Here is a 12,892-nt window from a genome sequence, read left to right as displayed (position 1 = left end):
ATGCAAACTACCTTTTAAAATACGGACGTGCACCATTTGGCTATATGGTGTCTTATGTGTATGTGGTGTATTTAAATTTTAAAAATATATTTTGGTAAATCAAATTACATATATTTTTAAACCTTACTCTTTTTTAAAATAAATCATATTAAAGTTATGTAAAAGAAATATAAGTAGAAAATAAATCATTTCGAATTTAAATATAATCGTGCCTTTGATGATTATTCGAAGGTTCTCTTAAAATATATCTGTAATATTTTTATCAGTAAAAAGAACAATTCTTGCTAGTTATATATGAATTATATAACTTATACATTTTATGATGAATTTTAAATTATCTAATAAAATATTAATTTAACAATTATTAGAAAATTCTAATTTGAAAACCACTGAACGTACACATGCGAGTGACCATAATGCAATTACTTCAGAAAGGAACAAGTTTTGTATTATAGTAAAAAAAAAAAAAAAAAAAAAAAAAAAAAAAAAAAAAAAAAAAAAAAAAAAAAAAAAATTGTTAACAGAATAAAAAATTATTAACAATAAAAAAAATATCTGTACAAAAACGTAAAGCACTTTTTGAAGACATCCGTGCATTTGACGACAATATTAAGCAATATTCTTGAACATAAGCGGTTACGTCCGAAACCGGTTTTCTCGAATCGTTGTAGTCGACAGGCTCGTCCTGAACGGACGAAAAGACCTAAGGTGAAAGTAAGATGATAAAAGAAAAATCTTGACTTTTCGAATCAATAAATTTTTCTCAGAATATCTTTTTTAAATAACACTAATGCAGACTTAACTAAAAATATGCTCGTATTAGAACGCTTTATGTATTTGACCGTTATTGCTTACAGTGGAATACCAACTAACCTAATTCGTGACTTGTTTGCAATCTATATCATAAACGGATAATCTCGAAAAACGAAGAAATACGTGTTAATATTTCTTCTATTATCTTATCTTTGTATTACAGAAATATATATAAACGATAGTATAATTACACGTTGAATTATTTGAAATGGCTGTGGTTAACAAGTGGGAGAATGCATGTAGATTGTGTTCAGAGGAGAAAATCGAGATGTTGCCAATATTTGGCAATGAAGGAGTGCAACGCAAAGTGGCGCAAAAATTACGAGCTTGTTTACCAGTTTTAGTATATAAAACAGATCCACTGCCTAAACAAATTTGTCAGTTTTGTGCAGCACGTTTGGATGATATTTATGAGTTTAGAGAATATTGTCTTAATGTTTACAAAAGTATGCATGTAAAGTTGTTGACTTATAAGGATGTTGAATCTGTACAGATATTTTTTGAAGCTATGAAAAATTCTCCTGATCCTTGCCAGGTATGCGAATCATAATAGTCTTTCTGATGATAGTAATTGATATGTATATAGACGTAACAGCAAACTATAATATATAATATCTAAAATAATTATTTATGTAAAATATTTTTCATAGGCACAACTCTGCACAGAAAAAGTTAGAGCTCCACCGCCATTAGTACCATTACCATCGTTACTTCCTCTTGAAAGTTCTTCGATGCCAACTGAGATTAATCGAGAACATCAATCTAACTGTTGTATTGAGACATTGAGTGAACTGCCATGTGAAGTGGAAATTGAAGAAGTAAATTCAGAAACATTTCTTGGAGATGAAACATGTGAAAGTACGGATTCAAAGACAATATCTGAGAATGAATTCTATATGGCAACAGATAAACAAACTGGTATTAATATTCTTGAACATATGGAGGATGAAAGTGAGTTTTCTAAGGAAGAAATTGGTATGAAAAAAGAAGAAAAACGAACTAGTATTCTAGAACAAGTTTTGACAGGAAGTTTAACTATGAATGATCGTAAGGAACTAAAAGGTAGAGAAAATTTAACATCAAAATGGTGGTGTGCGCCTTGTAACAGTTATTACAAGTGAGTATATAATTTATTATCAATTATAGTTTTTTTTTAATACAAAGGATAATATTTTATCTGTAGAACGAGAGAGAGCTTGATAAAACACATGCAACTGCATTGTCCACGTAAATATACATGTAGAAAATGCCCTATGTCTTTTGAATCAGTTGAAGATTTGGCTAAACATGAAGGTACTAATCATTTGAAAGTTACATTAGATTTTGATGAAATAGTAAAAGAGTGTCATCAGTGTGATCGCAAATTTGTCAGTTGGGAAATGTTAAAGCAGCATAGAATGCGTGATCATTTAGGTGAATCTATCGCAATAGGAATGAATACATGGTGCTCCCTTTGTAATAGGTATTTTATTAAATTAATAAAAAATAATAATTCATATGAACAAGTATAATCATATATGAAGAACTTTATTATTTTCTAGATTTTTCCCCACTATAGAAGCTTATCATAGCCATCAGCAATTGCATCAAAATAATAACTATGTAATGGCACAAACACAACTTTCTATGCAGTCTGGTAATCTCTCTATAATTGGTCTTGGAGATTCTTCACGAGAGATTAAGAAGGAACATTCTTTTGAAAATACTAAATCACTTACTTGTCCTACTTGTGGAAAAGTAACACATATATAATATTTTTTTAAAATCATAATATAATTTATTATAATAAATTATTAAGTAATAATATTTGTTTTTATCTTATATTTAATTGTAGGTATGCACACAACAAAGTGCATTGTCAAATCATATGCGTATTCACGAACCTAAAAGACATAAATGTGATGTTTGCGGTCGATCATTCGGATTATTTATACGTTTAGCATCACATAGAATGAGTGAACATAATCAACAGCCTTCTATGTCTCCTGTTATGGCATGCGTTGAGCAGGAAGAAGCTTTAAATGCTGCACGAGAAGCACGAGAGGCTAGAGAAGCTTGTACTCGTGGAGGAAGGATCAGAACATACTCAGAGGTTTAATTACTATAACTTATTTATCTCTTATATATTACAATGATATTAGTATAAATAAAATTTTATTGATAAGTTGAAAAAGTAACGATTTTATTTGGTAAAATTATAACTTTCTATACATTATTTTCAGGCATTAGAAAGAGATAATATGTTGAAAAGTGTTGAACCTTTAGCAAAACGAAATGCTTCAATACATTCATTACAAACTAGTGGAATAAGTAAGAATGTTGCACGCTGTGGTATTTGCCTACAATGGTTTGATGATCATACAACAATGTTGATACATTTGCAAACTCATTCAGATTTTTATACATGTAAAAATTTCACTTGTCATATATGTAAAATATCTTTTAAAGAAAAATGGCAACTTTTCAGACATGAGGTAAAATATATGCTGTACTTATGATGTTGCGTTATAAAAAGTTTATTTTACATCTGATTATGTTCTAGGTGTCGCATAAACGTATCGATGCATCATCTTCCTACATATGTAATGTTTGCAATAAAACATTTTTAGACAAAAGTTTACTCAAAGCACATGAAAAGACACATACTGTGGATAAAACGTACCACTGTTCAAAATGCAATAAACTTTTTTTCAAAGAAGTTTCATTATTGGCCCATCAATGTGCAGGAGAACCATTATTTCGGAAAAGGGATATAGCTTCGAAATCAACACAAAAATCAATATTACAAAATACCAAAAGATATAGGTGCTCTAAGTGTAACGCATCTTTTAATAATCCACAATCAAAGAATTCTCATATGAGAGTTCATACAGAGAGTATTAATGCAGCAGTAGGTTTAATATCTCTTCTATATCTTGTGACAGTATTGTTAAGCAGCTCTTAAAATTAATTTTGTAAATACAGGTACGACAAATGGAAATAAAAGAAGAGCCAGAAAATGATATGATGCCAAAATTAAAACCAGAAACGTCATTAGAATATATCGTGTCTCCAATTGAACCAAAAGTTGAGATCAACGAAGGAAGTACACCACCTCCGATTAAGAGAACTCTCATCAGAACAGCTGGAGGGTAAGACGTCTACATTCAGTATCTTAATTGTTTTTTATGTCTTTTTTTTTTATACGATTTTTAAATACCTTCTAGATATCGTTGTGGCGTTTGCCAATCTCCATTTGTTTTAAGAGAATTAGCAGTCGCACATTTGAGATCTGCACATCCTGTGATGCCATATCAGTGTCCTTATTGTAAAAAACGATTTACAACTCAATATACATTTACGCATCATATTAAGACCGATCATCCTGACGAACCAGAAAAGTAAACATTAATAAAAAAAATCATTTTTAGTAGTAATAATATTAAATGGTAGAAATACAACGTATAAAAATGCATGTTGCCTTTCTACTAAAAAATGTGCCTCGTGTGATAGATAAAAAAAAAACTACTATGAAAAATATGAATCATATATGCAAAATTTCGATTTTGCAAAAGCAGATAGATGTATTGCATCTAGTTTCGATGTTCCTGTTAAAGTAGCGTGAGACATTGCATTGTAGCTGTTCGTTATTACAGATCATATCTTATCCTATTCAATGATGTTAACAATCCAAAGATATATAGGTATTTTCTCTAATGAAAAGTGTGTTCATATAATATTTATTTAATTTGCACTTAAACATAGAAAGAAGACTCATTAATATCATTTGTAATAAAATAGTACACTAGATTTTGCCAATATAATAAAAACTATTCATTATAGGGGAAGAATTTGTACTTATGCTTGAATTATATATACGTATATGACTCGTAAAAGTGTATATATATATATATATATATACATATACACATATACGTATGTGTGGATGTGAACTGCAATGTCTTGTCGCAAAAAAAAAAAAAAAATCGAAAAAATAACAATACCATAGTTTTGGATATAATTTTATAAATGCAACATGAATAAAATTAATGTTATATTCAATAATATACATTCCCCTTTTTACCATGCAATCAGAAACAACAAAAAAACAAGAACGTTAAATTTGATTAAATATCATAAAAATCTATTTTCTCGTGTACATTAAAAAAAATATATGAAAGATAGTAGTACTTATGCAGCCAAAGCCTGCTTGTTATATTTATAAAATGTGTTTTATATATATATATATATATATATATATATATATATATATATAACATGTATTTATAATAAACTATTACCAAAACTTTTATTTTTAAATTCATAGATAAAATTAATAAGCATTGAAAAAGAAATTTAAAAAGCACAGCTTTCTGTTAGGAAACTTAAAACTGTTCCAACGTAAATTATACGATAAAAAAAGAAAAGAAAAAAAAATACGTAAGTGCACTTGAATTTGTAAAGTGTCTATCTATATATGTTTTTAATTGTATTTAATATCTCTAATGAAAATGGTGCCTTTTCGTATTTTTTTTCAGTCAAATAATTATATTAACATACATACATACATACATATATATATATACATATATATATATACACATATGTATGTATATATATATATATATACATATATATATATATATATACACATATATACATATATATATATATATGTTTATATAAATATATCTATCAGAGAGACTGTCTGGTTGTTTATTGTGAAAATTATTTAATAAAGCAATATCTTTGATATAAATTTAAATAAATATTATAATAATTTGTTAATATATACAATTAAAAAATATTTTTGCAAAGTTACGTGACAATTGAATGATTAATTGCAAGATAAAACTTTAAGTATATATTCTATATATTCACAACAAAATGACATTGTAAATATATATGTATATGTATATAGATTAAAAGGATTTATTGTATCGTTCTTACATCGACGTCATTTCTATGCGCCTTATTAGATACAATATTATATACTCATGTTGGATCCCAAAGGACTGACATACTTCTTTGATATTTCATAAAATTATAACTTATAAATGTTCTTAAATATTTGTTAACAAATTAATAGAATGCAACTAATCATTGACAGATTCCTTTAAGCTTGAAAGTAAACGTAAATGCGACGAAATAAAATAAAATATGGCGGTAAAAAAAATATAGCGATCTATATGTGTTAATGTAATAATTCGTAAAATATATTGAAAATAAAAAAAAAAATGAAAATGATTCTGTTTAAAGAAGAAAGAAATTGGACATTTCACATGCTTTAAATTCGTGCCTACTTCGAGATTCGTAGGACGAGTAAGTGTTTGGTGCGTGGAGGGTTGTCTACCGACAGGCGCATGGAAAAGCCAAAGGGGGCAGATCTGCCGCATTAGCCTCGCGGAAAACGGTTCCTCTTGTCAGACGCGACGCGTCCGCGAACACGTACAGTTCTAAGCTTTCCGATAAGAATCGAACAAGATTCGTTTTGTTCGTTCGGTCGTTTTTTTTTTAACGACTCGACTCGAACGAACAATTTTGTTTTAAGGTATTTCGATTTAAGACAATACCTGAGAGAATCGATCCCAAGAGATCGATAATACGCGGGACGTGCGATCGGGAAAAAATCAGTTTCCTGCAAACTGATTAACGCACTTCGACGGGACGAGGGTCGGAGAGAGGACGATTAAAATCCGACCTTGAGTGATCGGAAAAAGGATCCCACTTTGAGGAAACACATGGTACGGTGATCGTTATGATGACTGCAAACCGATTCGCGCCTTTCGTCACCCTCGTTTCCGTCGTTTTGGTGTTGACCTTTCGTCACGGTGAGTCTCACTACGCGAAAATTAAAAGAAACCAATTTCTATCTACTTTTCTTAGTTTCGATAAAAAAAAGATGAAGAATAAAAAAAAATAAAAAGAGAAGTATACTTAAAAAAATGGCTAATAAAATGAATAATCTTTTATTTATCACGAGTTAAACACGTGCTGCATCGCTAAAGAAAAACTAATCGATTGGTTGGATCGATTAATATATCGATAATATACCTGGATTTTTCGATTAATATACATTTTGCTTTAATACTTTTAAACACTGATAAATAAGTCGAATTTTTTAAGTTAATCGTTCAGAGAAATAAAAATGATTATTTGTTCACAAATCGTTGATTGTTACAAATAAAAATGGCTATTTATTCGCCTTATTATTTATTGATCATAAAATATTGTAGATATATCGCTCGATATTTAATTTGTATATAACTATGATCTCTATGTGCTCATACTTATCTATATCTTTTTTAAAAATAACAGGAAATGAGGACCAATTACACTTTCGATAGAAAAACGAGAATCAATAGTACGACCTTGGGTATTCGATTGGAACTTTTATGAAAGAACGACACAAGTTAGAATACTTGATACTCGATAAATTTAATTTGATAGCAAATAGTTTTTGTGCTACTTTATCGAGGAACGGTTTTATCGACATATTATAAAGATACATAGGAAGGATATATATATATATATATGTTTGTATGTGTGTGTATATATATATATGATCTTACTATCTCAAATTCTTTCTTATATAAAACGCCCATTGTATTATGTAACAACAGAAGAATCTCTTGATGTTTTTGAGTAAGATCATTTTTTTTTAAATATCACGTTTCGTATATTTTTTTATTTGTTATAAACAAATATTTAATAAATTATAGGCCACGATTATTTACGATACTTTAAACTCCAATTATGTCATATTTAATTAACATATGATGTTTATCTAAATTAATCGAAACTTCCGGAACGTGTTAAAAATAATATTTCAAGTTTTTTGATTGCAAACTGTTTGATATTACAATTAGAATATCTTTTACAGACTATATTATAGTATGATCTTAATATTATGATTTTTTTTTTATAAAAAGTGTAAATTTTTAATAGAAATGGCGATAATTAATTAATGAGAATCAATTGAAAAAAGAAAATATAAGAAACCGAAGTATTAGTGCTTCTGCAAAGGATTATGTTGTTCCACATATTCGTTGAGGAAATCGTACAATGGTAGCACTTGTAGTACTTCGCTACCACCTTCCTAGAAACTTAGATGTTAGATAGCTTAGATCCTTAAATCGGATTCTATTAAGAAAATACCTGGTGCGCGGATAGAAAACAGGTCGACGATACTTCGAGAAATATTGTCCCCGGCCTCGAGTTGACTGCATTATAATGTGCTTAAATATAAATCGGTTTTTACTTCAAATCAGATTAATAAATCTATATATGTATATTTTAACGATATTAATATTTCATCTCATATGTTAATCGCATGACAGAAAATTTATTTACAGTTTAGAAATGACAAAGAATAATCAAAGTAGGTATATTTTCGATTCGCCAATTTATAAAACAGATTTCAATTGTTTCATATAAAAAGATCATTTCGCCATAATCAAATATAAATAGCCTATTATTTGAATCATTAACAAGTTTATACCGTTCTTGAGGAATTCTCAATAAAAACAAAATAATAAAGTAGATATCTTTTTAAAGATAGAACTTTTTTAAAGATAATACGAAGGCAGTGTGTTCTATATAAATCTTCTTAGAAGTGGCTTATTCCTAGAAACAATGCATTAGAATAAAATAATATGAGAAACAATACAGGAACGATTCATACGAATTCTTGGTATCAGATCGCTCGATAAATATATAAATAAAAAAAAAAAGATAAAAAAAGATAAAAAAAATAAAAAATAAAAATAATTAAATAAATAAAAAGGATCAATAATTTTGTAATGACTGTCATTATCTTGCTAGATCTAGCATAGTTTACAGAAATTTAGAGGATTTCGTTCATAGAATCGGTCCTCGCGAGGGTTATCGAGCGACCCACTTTCTCCCCTCCATCCCCCTGTTCAGTCCTTCCATTTCTCTCTCTCTCTCTCTCTCTCTCTCTTTCTCTCTCTCTTTTTCTCTCACTTTGTCTTCTACCTTCGTACATTTCTCTTTTTCCTTGTACTTCGTGGTACCACGATGACATTGAATACTTTGCATAAACCCTATTGCATCTTGAAGGTTAAAATAAGGTCTCTTTAACTTGCTTAATATTCGTACTTTGAATAGGAATTTTTATTGTAAAGGTTAAAGGATTTTATTGATCTCTAATTTCTTGTTGGAATAATTATTTTATCTCGATAAAATATTTAAATATCCATAAAACATGATCTATATATCTACAATGGTATCGTATATATCATAGTTGTATCTAGAACACCTTGACGAGAGGAAAAGAGATAGGAACTGAGTGTCGATCGAATTGGACCGGCTCAATTTCTGTCAGTTACGTAAAAGATCCGCAACGTCGTAGTAGCGTGATACCCGTCATGCTACGTGTCCTTTTACTATCCCCTATCCCCTTTATACCTCCTTTTTATCAAAGATCGAAGGTTTGTCATTAGAGTCAAATGTCACTGCGAAGGAAAATCCTGTTTGCTTTACCATGAAAATATCTCATTGATATCTTTTATGACGATTGTCTAGATACTTTATAGATACAGTATCATTATAATTTGAAAAATTTTATTATTATATGTAGATCTTTCGATTGCAAAATTATTATAATATGAAAAATTTTATTGTGTGTATTATAGATCTTTTAATCATAAGATCATTATAATCTCAACAAGTTTATTTTATGTAATTGATCAAATCTTCAAGTTGACCTAAAAAATAGCTGATAGGTAGTCGTAAATAGGGCACGTTCGAAGAAGCTAACCTTCCCTTGTGTTGCACGAAATTCTGTTACGTAAACTATATCATTAAGAATGTACTCTCCGTGTGGTTTCCACATTTAATCGATAGTCGGTGCAGGCTCGTTCTCCATATGTTAGGTTTACTTTACTCTCCTATCTAAAATGTTTTACATTCAACTACGAAAGGGATGAATCTCTGTGACGTGACAAGGTTTGTAGATTTAACATAGGTCAGGACAAAACAGCCCCATCAGAGAGCTATTCGTGTATATACTTCTATACGAGACACTCATACAAGTACTTGTTTCCCAATATAATCATTAAGGAACTTCATCATTTAGCTTACTCGAGCATTATTCATCAATTCCTAATATTGTCGATTTGTTCGAAAAATCAGATGAATATTATAGTACCATGAATATAACAAAAAAGTGCACTATAATCGAATAAAAAGAAGACAAAGAAAGAAAGAAAGAATGAAAAAAGAAATCGCATAAAAAACGTTTAATAATTTATCACGCAGATTAAATGCATCATGCTGGTCGACTAATTTTTTTTTCTTTTTCTTTTTTTTTTTTTAAATTTGCACCTCCTGTGCGACTAGTTTTCATAAAGTGTATCAGTGGGCCATCGTACCGATTGCACTTGGTCCGACTGCTCGATATCAGCTGGCACGGCAGCGATTCAGCTAGAAGGGTGGTTGGGGTGTGCTGTGACGTCACTAGCTCACACTGCAACAGGGCCGTATCTTCTAGGTTGCCGTCAATACATTTTCGGGAAATCTTTTTTTACATTTTCCCTTTTACGTTCAACTAGATGGATGATCTCTCTTTTTTCTTTTTTTTTCATTTCAGGCGAAGCAATAATATGCTATCAGTGCAACAGCGAGTACGATCCAAGGTGTGGCGATCCGTTCAATCCGTACAGCCTTGGAACGGTAAATTGCAGTTTTCAACCACGATTGGAGCACCTCGATCATCTCGAGCCCACGATCTGTCGGAAAATCAGTCAGAGAAGTATTTCGACAAACTTTCTTCTTTCTATTTTCAATTATAAAAATTTTTTAATGTATCTCTGTGTAATTTTATCATTTTTACTGAGATCATTTTTACTGATTATTACGCTTGACACAATGACTATGAACTATACAGTATTATTTGCTTACGTGTATGTATGAGATTATTATTTCTATTTTTTTTATATTAAAAAATGGATGTTAGTAACTAAATATGCTAACGGGTGCATATTCTCAAGTAATAAAGAACAAGGTTGCCGTCTGCATTGCGGTGTCCTCCTACCTGACATCCTTGTAGTCAAACGATAGGCTTAGAAACATGAACCCTTATCTTTTCGACAAGTTTAGTGTGTCGACTATAAATGAGACATCAATTATATTTGAAAATTCAAAGACTTGTATACCTAACTGATATACCAATTTTTGTTTAATATATTCATGATAAACGATATGTTTATGCTATACACGCATGCACGCACGCGTATTCACACGCGTGCACACACACACGTTAAATAAATGAAGACAAAAGTTAAGCATAGAAGTTTTTTAAGTTATTTCAAATCGAACAATGAAACGATAAAATTGCGTAAGCTTTAATCTATAACTGAGATCACAACATATGCTTTGCAATTTAAAAAAGAAGATACATTAAATTATTCATCCATGAAAGTTTTATAAAACTCGCGTGAAATGAATCGTCAAACTTTATTGTTGCTTCTAAGGAAGTATCTTAGAACTAACGCGAAGAAGAAAAACTCTAGAAGAATACTGAAGTTCATACAACGCGTGTCTCATACTTCCTATTCGTCATTGCAGCAAAAAAGTTTTTTGCTCAATTTCAAATTTATTTGGATTCATGGAGTTTATATTTAAACCTCTTTTTAGTTATAACATGATTTTATCGAAAACTCTATTGAAAATATAGCGAAAAGTCTTGTTTATGAACAGATACAAAAAAAAAGGAAAAAAAAAGAAAATGGAGATTAATCAAACATACAAATGCAATATAATATAATGATCTTTTTCGAGCGTTACTTCTTTTCTTTTTCTATTTTAAAAGAATGTCTTTAAAACTTTGCAGTTTATGGGAAAGACAGAGTCGTAAGAGGTTGCGGCTACATTACGGATCAAAAGGACAACGGAGCCTGTCTTCTAAGAACCGGCACTCACGACGTGCGTGCGCATTACTGCGCCTGTACCGGTGATCTCTGCAATTCTGCCGAAAAACGTAGACCGTCCTCTTTATTGAACCTGGCAACCGTCGCGACTATCATCGTGGCGATTCCGAGTCTTATTTTATCGAGTCCTTTTTCCCTGCCTGTATTGACATCGTCCAATTTGTCAGTAGCCTAAATAGAGAGCAGCTGGTCGTTAGCGGCTAATTATCACGCCTAAAACCGAATCAAATGATTCGAGCCTAAATCGACTTGTCGTTATTCGATACCTGAGAAAATTGGACTGCCAATAGAAAAGAATAAGAAGAAAGAAAGAACAAGAGAGAGAGAGAGAGAGAGAGAGAGAGAGAGAGAGAGAGAGAGAGAGAGAGAGAGAGAAAATAATTTTCTTGAAAGGATTAATCTGAAAAATTGAGGAAAACTATTCGTTCTTTTTTCCTTTATCAGAATGAAAAGATCGACGAAGAAAGAACGATAGGGGAAAAAAAGGAAAGAAGGAAAGAAAGAAAGAATACAAAGAAGAAACACAAAGGAACGAATGGAAATTATTTCCTGCTTCTATCTTTCTCGTCTTCACGCGAAGTATATGAGAATGAAGAGAGGGTGGCGTCTGTTATACGAGAACGATTAAAAAAAAAAAAGGAAAAAGAAAAAAAAATAGAAAAAAAAAGAAAAAAGCAAAGGTAAACGATTATCGACGAGTCGACGACGATCCAAATACTGCTGCTGCTTCTACCTATTTTTGGAAGAAAATGTTTGGAGCGTGCGCGATAGGTATGTACACCATTATTCCGTGCTCTACGACCGGGGCCGTGTCAAAAGTAGTTAAATTATAATCAGTAGTAGTATACAAAAGAGAGAGAATGATTTGAAAAAAAAAAAACTGCCAGAGACGCACGAATTCGAAGCGATAGAAATATTCTTGATCCGCGAATGAGACGTATGTAATGATTAACGAGATAAATACACAGAGAGAGAGAGGGAAGAAAAGAAAAAAAATAAAACGTTTTAGACATATAGGAAGTAAATAATAGTGACAAGAATTACGCTACGAACGGACACGCGCATTAGACCGATAAAACGTTGAATACACGAGATTTATGGTCTGCCGATGTATCGCGACGACAGGAAGACGTTAAATGGAATTGCAC

The 12,892-nt window shown here is 30.6% G+C and overlaps 2 protein-coding genes across 2 annotated transcripts; both read left to right on the top strand.

Moving 5' to 3' along the window:
- Positions 1 to 431: 431 nt before the first annotated feature.
- On the top strand, positions 432 to 6,039 carry LOC127063510 (zinc finger protein 62 homolog). The gene is made up of 9 exons (XM_050993402.1): positions 432 to 1,348; positions 1,464 to 1,930; positions 1,997 to 2,275; positions 2,355 to 2,550; positions 2,648 to 2,905; positions 3,036 to 3,287; positions 3,356 to 3,703; positions 3,778 to 3,944; positions 4,020 to 6,039. Exons 1-9 carry the CDS (start codon positions 1,022 to 1,024, stop codon positions 4,195 to 4,197), a joined length of 2,472 nt encoding a protein of 823 aa, XP_050849359.1. The 5' UTR covers positions 432 to 1,021; the 3' UTR covers positions 4,198 to 6,039.
- Positions 6,040 to 6,240: 201 nt separating this feature from the next.
- Positions 6,241 to 12,125, top strand: LOC127063512 (uncharacterized). Its single transcript, XM_050993405.1, has 3 exons — positions 6,241 to 6,623; positions 10,406 to 10,567; positions 11,648 to 12,125. Exons 1-3 carry the CDS (start codon positions 6,551 to 6,553, stop codon positions 11,917 to 11,919), a joined length of 507 nt encoding a protein of 168 aa, XP_050849362.1. The 5' UTR covers positions 6,241 to 6,550; the 3' UTR covers positions 11,920 to 12,125.
- The last annotated feature ends 767 nt before the right edge of the window (positions 12,126 to 12,892 follow it).

Source organism: Vespula vulgaris, chromosome 4 (genome assembly GCF_905475345.1).
Source record: "Vespula vulgaris chromosome 4, iyVesVulg1.1, whole genome shotgun sequence".
NCBI classification, from domain to species: domain Eukaryota; kingdom Metazoa; phylum Arthropoda; class Insecta; order Hymenoptera; family Vespidae; genus Vespula; species Vespula vulgaris.
This window is presented reverse-complemented; position numbering and strand designations above follow the sequence as displayed.

Bases quoted from the DNA above. Each gene is read 5' to 3' on its own strand.
- LOC127063510 (XM_050993402.1), top strand. From the start codon at position 1,022: ATGGCTGTGGTTAACAAGTGGGAGAATGCATGTAGATTGTGTTCAGAG. The intron at 1,349-1,463 runs GTATGCGAATCA...TATTTTTCATAG, and splicing joins ATTCTCCTGATCCTTGCCAG to GCACAACTCTGCACAGAAAA. The intron at 3,704-3,777 runs GTAGGTTTAATA...TTGTAAATACAG, and splicing joins CAGAGAGTATTAATGCAGCA to GTACGACAAATGGAAATAAA.
- LOC127063512 (XM_050993405.1), top strand. From the start codon at position 6,551: ATGATGACTGCAAACCGATTCGCGCCTTTCGTCACCCTCGTTTCCGTC. The intron at 6,624-10,405 runs GTGAGTCTCACT...TTTTCATTTCAG, and splicing joins GGTGTTGACCTTTCGTCACG to GCGAAGCAATAATATGCTAT. The intron at 10,568-11,647 runs GTATTTCGACAA...AAAACTTTGCAG, and splicing joins TCGGAAAATCAGTCAGAGAA to TTTATGGGAAAGACAGAGTC.